General features: G+C 29.8%; 1 protein-coding gene across 1 annotated transcript; it reads right to left on the bottom strand.

Moving 5' to 3' along the window:
• Nucleotides 1–941: 941 nt before the first annotated feature.
• Nucleotides 942–3050, bottom strand: LOC110684273 (cytochrome P450 94C1-like). The gene has a single exon (XM_021860710.1). The coding sequence runs from the start codon at nt 2618–2620 to the stop codon at nt 1157–1159; it is 1464 nt and encodes a 487-aa protein (XP_021716402.1). The 5' UTR covers nt 2621–3050; the 3' UTR covers nt 942–1156.
• Between the last annotated feature and the right edge of the window lie 9707 nt (nt 3051–12757).

Genomic DNA, 12757 nt, shown 5'->3' with positions numbered 1-12757 from the left:
AGATGATTTTGAATTCAAATCAAATACGAAGTACTGAAGTTAAGTATTAATTAATTAATTAATTGTATCACACAGTAAGATGATTAAATATTCAAATGTGTTATATGCAATGTCTGCCTTTTAATATTTATATATATTATAAAGGATCATGGTTATGACCAGACAAAATCTGTAAATATGTGTGGATCAGACCCCAGATTAGATTTTTTTTTTTATATATATATAATAAACTATAGAACCAGATAAGAGAAGAAAAAACAATTATAACACAGATTCCAAAGTTATAGTCTAAACTCATTCTGCTCAAAATTTGCAGAGAATAAATAATACCAGTATTTGTCTTTTTAGTCCAAAACAAGATATATAGCAAAAAAAAAAAAAAAAAAAAAAAAAAAAAAAAACATATATATTGCAATTAAGGTTAAAAAACAACCTTAACACTAATCCCAAAATTATAATCTTGACTTTAAACTACTCAAAGTCTCAACAAACTTCAAAACAATGATAATTAAGTACATATATATACAAACATGATCAAACCTTTCCAAAGTTAGATAATAACCTTTGTAGTCAATTGAGATTTAAAATTCTTTAATTTTTACAATAGAATGAGTATCTAACGTAACTTGCATTAGGGTTAATTGTACTAGTTATGCAAAAACAATTCAAAAAGAAAAATAACTCCTTAAAGATATCATTTTTAATTTATCAATAATAAACTGCATGTTCATCTTCTTCCCACTTATATATACGAAGTATAAACTTATTACAACTGATTTTATGTACTTGTATTGTAGTACTACGTACTAATATCTCTACCATTTTTCTCCTGATATACAATACACTAAACACTACTACATCATTGAAAGAATTGGATCTCCGTACCTTAAAACATGCATATATATATATATATATATATATATATATATATATATATATATATATATATATATAGATATATGCTTGTTCAAATAATACTAGTTTGTATATTATGTGTTACCTAAGCACTTACCTTTGTTTAACTTACACTAATTACTTGCATGTGCTGTGCAATTAATTATAACTCGCCACGCAATGATCGATGTCTTCAAGATCTCCTTCGTTCATGGCAGTGATTCGTTCGTAATAATTTAGTATCAATCATTAATTTGTCTCCTTAAACTAAGCGTTCCGTCACGACTACCGGCATGCCACCTTTTAGGGTGGCTGTAAGACCAGGGACGAATTGTGGGGCCCAACTCGGATTAGCCAGTTTTATATGAAACTGTCTCACAACAGCAAGGGCTACTACCTTCATAGCCAATAACCCCATATCCTTTCCCAAACAAGGCCTAACCCCGGCTTGAAATACCGGGTACCTATATGGATTTTCTGGCACGAAAACCCCTTCGTTGTTTAACCATCTTTCAGGCTTGAACTCTAAACAATCCGGTCCCCATATTGTCTCCATACGACCCATTGCATACGGGTGGTATGCCACCCGGGTACCCTTCTTGACGTAAGTCCCATCGGGCAAAACGTCGTCGTTTTTAGCAAACTTGGAGTCCATTTGGACCGGTGGGTACAATCTCAATGTCTCATATACCGCCCCTTGGAGATAATGCATTTTCCTTAGTTCCTCCATGGAAGGAATGGTGAGGCTAGACGACGACCGTCGACCTAAAACCCGGTTACTCTCCTCGAGTATCCGGGCTTCGGCACTTGGGTTTCGGGCCATAAGGTAGAAAAATACCGTAAGGCCCGAAGCCACCGTGTCCCGGCCCGCTAGGAGAAAACTAACCACAATGTCCCTTAAATACTTATCATCCGAAACACTCCCCATAAACCTTGATAACAAGTCACTTTTGTTGTTGAACTCCTTTTTCCTCCTCTCCCTTATGATACTCTCAGCTAGATAATTGACTTTCGAAATCGCGCCCTTAAGCTTCCTCTCCGACCCGATGTTCAACACCCGCTTGGCCCGCCAAATGAGCGAGGTCCGGCAAAGGGCCCGCTCCGAAGATATCATAGAAGCAACATCAAAAGCCTCCGCAAGCCCGTCCAGGCCCGCCGGGTCAACCCCGAACGAAAACTTACAAATATTAACGAATGAAAATTTCTTTAATACGTCTTGCAAGTCTACCACTGGTGAACCCAATAAGGCGGGAAAAAGGCGGTCCTCGATGACGTTATTGAGGACCTCATGAGCGTAGGCTCGGACCGAGACCGAGCCTAGCTCGAGGCTGGCGATCTTTCGTTGGAACTTCCAGTGTTCTCCATCAACTATAAATATCCCCTTTCCTAGCAAGTCCCCAAGGATAGCCGACATCGGCTTACCCTTGGGGTAGTTATCGAACTTGGCCCGAAGAATGTGCTCCACATTCTTCGGGTCAGCGATAATAGTGTTGTTTAGGATATGAATATGGATCGTTTTTGTGGGAGAGTTTTGTAAGAGATGTGCATACCAATCTGGAAGATTTGTGAATTTTTCCCTCCAACTCGAAGTTACGAAAGATTGACAAATCTCACATTTACACCAAGGGTTGATGTATTTTTTGGAGATAATGTAATAAGAAAAAAGAAGGAAAATAAAAATGGAGGAAATTAAGAAGAAAAATGAGGGAAAAGTAGAGAACTCCATTGAAGAAAGAAAGGATATATGATAAGAGGTTATAATAATAAGGAAATAATAAAGTTCGTTGAGGAAAAATGGTTTGAAGAGAGAGAATGAGTGAGGATTTGAGGTGAAGGTAGCATTTTATAATGTGGGGTTATTTTGGAGTTATTTGATAATTATTTCTACAACGACTAATTTATTTTTAAAAATTAATAATTCATCAATACGTGTGTAATGTGTTTCCCTTCCGCAAATGCTACAAGCCTACAATTGGAAAGAACACAAATTTCCCCAGTATGTATTAGCCCAATCGGGCCCGTTTCGATATTTGAGTATTAGATCCGATTTATTTCACCTTATTTTGGCTGAATTAATTTTTTTTGTATTGAACTGATATTATTTTAGCTGAATTTAAAATCTTTTTATTAATTTTTTTTTACTGATTTTCCATTATATTTCTTCTTTAAAACTACCAATTTTTACTAAATTGGGCTTATTTTTACTAAACTAAACTTATATTTATTGAAGTGAACTTATTTTTACTGAATTGAAATTATTTTTACTGAATTGAAATTATTTTAAGGTGAAGTGAATATGATCTTACTTTCTAATAAAAAAAAGTTTTATGCACTTCTTCTGTTTTGGATGTTTCACTTTGATATTATTCGCAACTTTTTTTACTTACTTTTTTTTTATATACTACAATAGTTTAACGTTTATATTATTTTATTTTCCATTTTAAATGGCTTTGAGTAAGAGCGCTAATCAGGTGAGCCGAGCGCGAACTATGATCAGCTCAACTTGTGTTTGTTTAAGTTTGTTCAAATTTGAGTCGAGCTCAAACCCTAATGAATCAAGCTTTTCCGAGCCAAGCTTTGAACAAACGTTGATCAGCCAACTCAAACTGTTCACGAACAAACTTGACTTATTATTATCCTTAGTTTACGTGTCTTCTTTATTGTTCATTATTAAAATTTAATTTTGCGAAGAGTTTAATTTTTTTTTTTATGAAAATACTAACTTATTTTTTTTATTGTGTAATATATATTATAAATATATTTATTTTATATACATTAAAGAGCTTGTTTACGAACTTTTCAAGCTGAGCTTGGCATAACTCATCTTGGCTCTTTAAGGTCTCAAGCTAAATTCAAACCCGAGCCGAGGCACCACGAATTGAGCTTTGACTAAATTTTGACCGAGCTGACTAGCCAAGCTCAAATTGTTCACGAATAGGCTCGGCTCATTATCACCTCTAGCTTTAAGGATTTTTAACTTAGAAAAAATATAGTCATGTGGAATCTTATTAGATTCGTCTGGATTTATTCTATTTTAATATCATATATGTTTATATTTTTACATATTGATAATTAAAGATTAACTATTGAAATAATGCATCGACTTTCTAATAAAAATTAATATATCAACAAGCATGAAAAGAAAAATATTGGTAGTATTTTATTTCATTTTTCTTACAAAGTTTTAAATTGAACATTTTCTAGGAAATTAATCCGCATAACTTTTATTTTTATTTTAAGTACCCACATCAACTACAATTTCAGTTTTATTATAATATTGTATTATTAATTTTCAAAAAAGATTGTAAAGAGAGAAAATGTAAAATACTCCATACTATTGAATTTGCCACAACTATAGAGAACATGACCTAATCTATCTCAACTTTTAATCAAGATGGAGTACATCTGTACATACCTACGTAGCTCCAAGCTAGGATAAACTGATGAAGCATAAATATTAAATATGACCTTAAAACATCATAATCAATTTAGACATACATGTTGGAATCACACATCAATAAATAGTAGATTAGTAGTTAATGCTGCTTAGATGATGCTTACTTTTTAAATTTTAGCATCTTAGCTATAGAACTTTATTTTAGCATCTTATAGTAATTAATAACGTTTTAGAGCATCAGTTTGCCTAATACTGACAAAGTATAAAAGATTTTTTTAAAAGAGAATAATTCACATGTGAGTTGATTCATATTTTTTTTTTCTCACTTGAAAAAATAGGGGCGTTCAACATACACGTAGTTATGTACTTATATAGTACATATTACATCACATATTACCAATTAATTTTAAAACAAAACCTAATTAAATTATATCTATACTTTATATATACGTAGTTAGACTCTCCTGTAATATGGACCAATCGCATGCTATCTCAATGACTGATTTTTCAATTCGCTTAACGGTAGTACTTGTCTATTTACTACAGAAAAATACACGCGAATGTGAAAGTGATAGATGAAATAATGCACTCTACTAGTCATAGTCAATTTGATAATTTATAAAGTTACTTGGCAAGTTGTTTTGTGGTTTGGTTTTGCAACTTGGTTTTTAGTATTTTAGGTACAAAAATACAACTATCGAACATCGCTAATGACAGGTAATATAAAGTGGGGTTGAGTAATTGTCATTACAATCATATTATATAACATGAATAACATGTGGGTTTTTTAATTTTTCCAACATGTGATGCCAAATTGTTAGGCTTTTGGTCCGCCGCAACGATGACTTAGTGAATAATTTGACAATATTTTTGTAATTTTTAACTCTATTGTTTATAGATTTTAGTCGGCCGATAACAATGACAAATGTTTTGTTTAATCTTCTGCTTTAAGTAAATTAATTAATTAAGAATTTGTAGAATATTCTTTAGGAAAAAGGGGTTAATTAATTCGTTTTGGAAACTGATCTTTACTTTTTAGCGGGTTTGTGGGGCTTAATCTGTCCATTTTCTATTTCGTAATCTCTTGTTTAATTGATTAAAGATTTGATTTAAACTTTAAAGTTATTAGTTTTTTGACCTATATGCTTATGTCATGACCATGATTTTATGTCAGTTAATTTTTTAGTTTGTGGTGAGAACGAGGGATAGCTCAAGTGATTAGAGCATTATTCTTTCTGATTTTAGGAGATTATGGGATCAATTCTCATCACTTACCCTTGTGGCTCTCTCTAATTAAACACCAAAAGAAACCAAAAATCTTGTTTTTGATTAGCAAATAATCTTAATTTGTTGAATGTCAAATTTGCTTTGGCTGTGATAGAATGTGTTGTTCTTTAATTAATTTGAAGATTATCCATTTATCCATTATATGGAGTATAAGCTCACTATTAATATTCTATTCACATTTACTTAATTTCAATTCAATTCACTTCAGTTCAGTTAAGCTCCTAATTTTCCTCTCTCATAAAATATTCATTTCAACTCAGTTCAGTTCAACTCCCATCAGTTCAGTTCAATTCGGCTCCAATCAGTTCAGTTCAGCTCAGCTCAGTAAATGTGAAGAGACCCATAGTTGAATGTAACATAACTTTATTTTCAAGTACATAAAATATAAAATAATATAAATATCGATTATTAATACTCAATAGAACATAAATTAATATAAAGTATGACAATTGATTTCAATACACATTGGATTATTTGTTACGTAAAGGTAATTAATTTGTGGGTTCAAAATGTACTAAATGACTACTCTGCATTATTTCACAAAAATACATACTCTAAATGTTGTTTGCATTGACAAATTATATTAGTTTGAATTATTAGACTTTTGGGTGGAGGATAATTAGAAGTCAGCCCTAATATTAATTAAAATCAAAAGACACCTAGATGGATCACAAATAGTGGTCATTAACTAATATCTCCATTTTTAATTAAATAAACTCATGTATATTGTTTTTTTTTTTAAAAAAAAAATGTATATTTGACTTTAAGAATGTATAAGTACTAATCTTCAAATAGAAAGAATAATATAAGTACTAACTATATACAATATTAAAATTTTAGCAATTTTTCAAAAGACACTGCATATATATATATATATATATATATATATATATATATATATATATATATATATATATATATATATATATATATATATATATATATATATATATATATATATATATATATATATATATATATATATATATGCATGAAGTCCGAGCCACTAGTACGACATTTGTGAAAGCACTTTGTATGTCCATTTTAGCTAGGCTCATAATTAGGGTTAGTTGGGAGAATTTGACCCAATTTGCATTGCAAATCCGAGCCAAATTTGATATAATCAAGTTTAACTAGTTAGGGTGAGATTTTTTTTTTTTTTACCAATTTAACCTATTTAATTGAATAGTTTAGACTAAGGTTGATATCTTCATGTCAAAAATTAGCATGTTTGGCTTGTTAGTTTAACTCATTGACAAATAAATATCCCTAGATATGATAATGAAACATGTGAATTTGGTAAAATTTTTAGAAATAATAATTAATAAGGGTATCCTAAGATAATAATTATTTTGAAAAAATTATCATTATCTATAATTTTTGAAATTGTGTACTCTGTAGCTAACTTATTAAAAATAACTGGTACAAATGTAATACTCAGCTTGTATTCTCGTAGTAATAAACGATAGTAATACGGAGTAAGAATTACTAGTCCATAAAAAAATGGATTAAATGAATTAAGGGTTAAGGTTAAAATTTTCAACCCGTTTATTAAATAACACGTAGTTGATTTAGTCTAGCCTAGATTAAAGACTACAACCCGTTCATTATCAATCCAAAGTTCCAAACACAAATAAACCCCACCCAACCTAATATGATGACCAATTAACTCTACTCATAATTATAAAGAAACATGAAGAGTGTGACGAGTTACATGCCATGTGATACAAATGTAATAAGTTGCTACACTATTAGGGCATACACTTAGTACAAGTATGACATCCTAATTTACGTTGAAATTCAGTTCAGTTCACTTCATTTCAGTTCACTTCAGCTGAGTTCAGTCAATAAGAACAGACCCTTAGCTTAGCTTGGATAGTCATCGGTCATCACCATATGTATATTACATTATACACGTTTTTTTTTTTTTTTTTTTTTGAATATATATATCCATTCAAAAAAAAATTTGTATGACATCATTATATAGCCACCATATTTATATTCCATGATACACGATGGAATTGAAATAGATTTGATGAATGCGTTTGTGTTATTCATTGGTTGGTCCATACCACGTACTATCAACATTATTAACAAGATGTCAACCCCACTACTGTGAAGTCTTTGTTTTAATTTGGATAAATGTTGCACTGAAATTTGAGTGGCCGTAAAATGTTCAGTATTTCGACATTAGTCTGTAGTATCCAATTCAATGTTGGGTACATCTAAAGGTCTTGAAATTAGACGACAAATTGTTGAGTACAGCACAAATTAGGGCCTAAATTGATAGAAATTAGAGAATCCTGGGGCACGTCCACGTGAATTTAGCCATCAAGGGTCACGATTCAAGGTGTGGCGGCCTACTGTGGCCTGGTATGGTGGAGCTAAGACTAGGTAACTACCGATCGGATGGATCGGAGCCACACGACCATACACTCTAATCTGTGACCACACGTATGGATGGTATCTGATTGAATTTTATTGGACTTGATTAATTAAATTAAACCTATTGGACCTTATTTAAAATTATCTAAACTTATCCAACCTCAAATATACGTTTATAAGGTGAAGAGAACACACCCTTGATTATTTGTCTATTTTTTTCTACTAGGACTTAATCTCTTCAGCTTAAGTACAGTTCAGTTCCTAATTTGCTTTTCTCGTAAACAGTTCAGTAAATCAGAACCGGCCCTTTAAGCGTATCAATTTACTTGCCTATATATCTTTCTTAATTTTTAATTTATTTTTCAATTAAGTTTGGTTTTACTTCCACTGAGCTATTACTTTAGTATGTGTTTTTTTAACTTGCATAAATCTTGTACTCTGTACAAATTAAATCTTGTCACGAGTTTGATTTTACTTCCACTTACCTTTTATGAGACCAAAAACTAAATTCGGCGGGATTATGCCAAATTAAAAGTTGCTTTTTTGGTAATTAGGACTTGTAGATATTTAATTTAATTCCTTATTGATTGTTGAGGAAATTGTATTGATCATGTGTCATTGGTTCTATAGTAGCTCACCACGTGGCTCAATTAATTACCTAATTAACTGACAATGACATGAAGTGGTTTGTTTGTTGACGTTGTCTTATTAATAATAATAATAATAATAAATAAAGGTTAGTTACATATATACATAGTATATATACTACTAGTTCTTGAGAAAGATGGTAACATTACTAACATTATTCTTCTTCTCCAATCATTAGCGTTAGAGTGAGCTTGAGCAACTTGATCTCTTTCTACTTTATGCACAACACACTATCCAACTTTGGATTTGTTTTTGAATTCTTCATGATTAGTGTTGTCCATTGAAGGAGTATATCCTCTTTGACACGATCTTATACATACATAATAAGAAACTTATACCAATATATTTGCTTTGTCGCCTATGTCTATACAATGTATTGTCACCTTAATTGTCATTCTAACCTCTATTGTATTGTAACTTTAACCCACGATCTTTAAATCTGAATTCTAGCGAATAGCGATGGAGAAGTCATACGAAATATATAAAAAAAAAAACTATTTTAAAATCAACATAATAATTTATAGGAAAACTCATCATACACATACTACTTTCATCGGGTACGGTGTAATTTGAATATCAACATGGTTAGTTAAAAATTGAGTAATGTTTGAAAAAGACCTAGCTAGAACTTAAGAAATAGCTGGAATGTTCAATAAATAATTAATTGATATGATTCATATGAATTCAATCAAGGAGGGACACGTCTATAGGTCCTGGTAGGGCACGTGCCCTACCAATTTTTTATATATTTATTTAATTTTAAAAAAATGAATTTTTTAAATGGAATACAAAGTGTATCTAGGGGTTAGAACATTACCTTAATCTACCCTAAGGTCATGGGTTCTAATCCTCTTACCAACACATTTTTTTCCTTTTTTTTCCCCTCAATGTCATTTTTTTTCCTTTTTTTTGGCTTAATGTCCTTTTACGGTAAATAAATGTGTCTTGATTTTTTTTTTTTATAAAATAAATAAATTAAGACCTTGATAAAAAGTATTCTAGTAATACGGTGCCCTACCATTATTAACATCATGGCTCCGCCACTACGGCACTACATGTAACATATAAAATGCCATAATAGGCTTGTAAGTTGTAACTAAATTTGGAGCTCCATTATATATTTCAATCACAATCCACAAGCATAGATATTAAATTATCTACTTCTGAATGAATGTGACAACTACCTGAATGATATGACAAACAATGAAACAATATGTACTCGATAATCGGAGACTGCTATTTTAATGTTGCATCTTGCATGATCATGCAAGTACTACTTTGTTTTAGGGCTTGTTCTGATTGACTGAACTCAGCTGAACTGAACTGAACTGAACTGAACTGAACCGAGCTGAACTGAACTGAACTGAACTGAACCGAGCTGAACTGAACTAAACTTATTAATTAGTGATTTTTAACTACGGATTAGTGATCTTTGATTATTTATTGATATTTATTACTATACATATGTGTATATACAAATGTACATATTAAAATATTTACGAAAAATATACTATATAATTATAATTATAAAATGTATGGAAAATATATTATAAAATGTATGGAAAATATATTAAAAACTTGAAACCTCTAAACATTTTAAACACATATACTATTTAATTTAAAAATAAAATAGTATTAGGACAAAAGAACACAAAACACTTACATGTATCTAACCCTTTTAAACAAATTTTAAATAAAATATTATATATATATATATATATAAAAAAAACCTAATTGACTATGAAAATTAGTTTAAGTTGTGTAGTACTCTAATTTTCTCAATGAGATTAACATTAGAAATATGTTTCAAAAAAATAGAACCATTTGAACAATGAATTGTATCAATATTATTATTGTTATTATTATTATTATTAATTATTGATAATTATTATTATTATTTATTGATTATTATTATTAGTATTATTAGTATTATTATTATTGTTATTATTATTATTATTATTTATTGATGATTATTATTATTATTTATTGATTATTATTATTAGTATTATTATTATTATTTCAATTATTATTGTTATTATTATTATTGATATTATTATTATTATTATTATTATTATTATTATTATTATTGTTGTTGTTGTTGTCGTTGTAATAAGAGCTTAAAAGAATGAAATTTGGCTTTATATCATTAGCAATATCATTAGACATAAATTAAGAGCTGAGCTGAACTGAACTAAACTGAACTGAACTGAACTGAACTGAGCTGAGCTGAACTAAACTGAACTGAACTGAGCTGAACTGAACTGAGCTGAACTGAACTGAACTGAACTGAACTGAATTTCAACGAAACAGAACAGGCCCTTAGCTATAATTAACGACCTTTTTTTTTATTTTACATATTTATTAATCACTACGTAGATTTAATTTAACAACCTACAACTTTTGGCGTACGTATTACCTCACTTTCAATTCAATTTACTGCATTAGACCAATTTTTGTGAAAGCTTTTGATAAAAATGAAGCAGTTTAATGAGGTAAAAAGAGTGTATGAAGTAATTCATTTTGTTCATGGAATAAAATTTTAAGCCACTCGCTTTTATTATTTTTTTTTTTATTTTGAAATTACATGCACCACTCGAATCAAATATTTCTTTATATTTGACAAATTGACCATAATAATAAGATCAATTTAATATATGCAAGGAATATGCAACTAACTTGAACACTGCACACAATGCAAGTACACAATTTCTCGTGTTTTCAAGATCTTCATTGTAACCGACACCATATACCATATAGTAGCTAGGTCTTGAACCAAATCATTCATTGATTTGCTTGCTTGGCCATGTTCTCTTAAATCAATTTAAAGCAATAAAAAAATTACGAGTATTTAATTTGATCACTAAAATTAGGTTTAATCTACTTTTAATAAGCATTAATATATGTAAAAACAAAGAGGAAGAAAAAAAAGTCTTACTCCCTCTAATTCCAAAGTGCATCATATTATTCATGTTGCACCCCCAAATTATTATTGATTTGTGCTTAATTTTAAGTAAATGTTTTAAAATTTTCTTTTATGAAATTAAATAATGAATTTATTAGAATTATTTGAGCCCGAAATATGCTTAAGACATGCTTGATAAGGGGTAGCTAGAAAACATATGACCTATATATTGTACACAGAGTCTCGATCTTACTAATTAATTAACCATTAGGCCAAGATCTAATTAATTAATCATTAATCATTCTCTTTCCCTTGTTAACTAATAATTAGACTTATTTGGGTGATAATATAATGATTTATGTGACTTAGTGACTATTAGTTGGCTTGAGTAGTTGAGTGTATTTATTTTTATAATATTGCTCGTGTAAATTAATTAAAACGTTTTTAATTTTGCGCGATGAAGTTGGAATCATTCAACTTGTCTGATTCTTTGGGAGCTTGTCTTCTCTTTCGTTTTTCGATTTATCTTTGCATGGTATTAGACTTGGCTATGGATGATGATGCACAATTAAAACAATAATCACTTGGTCAACAGAAAATCTTTAATTCAATATTTTGTTTTGATTATTGTGGATTTGATCTACCTTATTTGTTGTTTAATTTTAAAAAATTAAATTGACTGGTTCCACTTGCTTATATCACTTATTTTATTAGTTTGTTATTACATTTGACTTTAGGTTACTTTGTTGTAAAATTTGAAAATAGTTACAACAATAACACCCCGACAAAAGATAATAAATAAACAAATAAATAAAAAGTACAACATTAACACTCTCGAACTTTGAATGGTAATTTTAATTTTTAGACTAAGGCCTGTCCTCATACGTTGAAATTCAATTCAATTCAGTTCAGTTTAGTTCAGCTCATAATTTCCTTCTCTTATAAAATATTCATTTCAGTTCAGTTCAGTTCAGTTCAGTAAATGAGAACAGGCCCTAATTATACGATGAAAGATACTTCGTAGCAAGTAGTGTATGTAATATTGAAATTTTATTTAGGTGAAGGTTAATTATAGATTAATAGTTGAAGCTTATTATTCCACATCAACAAATGCAAGTGTCCTACAGATAAAGGAAAAAATAAAATTTTAACACTTGATTAATAGACTAAAGGGATACTCTAAATGTGGCTTAAGCCTGTATTTAGCAAGAATTCATTAAAGAATTCATTAAATAAACCAAAGA

Source organism: Chenopodium quinoa, unplaced genomic scaffold, assembly GCF_001683475.1.
Source record: "Chenopodium quinoa cultivar QQ74 unplaced genomic scaffold, ASM168347v1, whole genome shotgun sequence".
Lineage (NCBI taxonomy): Eukaryota > Viridiplantae > Streptophyta > Magnoliopsida > Caryophyllales > Amaranthaceae > Chenopodium > Chenopodium quinoa.
Note: the sequence above shows the minus strand (reverse complement) of the source record. Positions and strands in the feature narration are given on the sequence as shown.

What these genes read in the sequence shown, in the direction of transcription:
- LOC110684273 (XM_021860710.1), bottom strand. Translation starts at nt 2,620, where the DNA reads ATGGAGTTCTCTACTTTTCCCTCATTTTTCTTCTTAATTTCCTCCATT.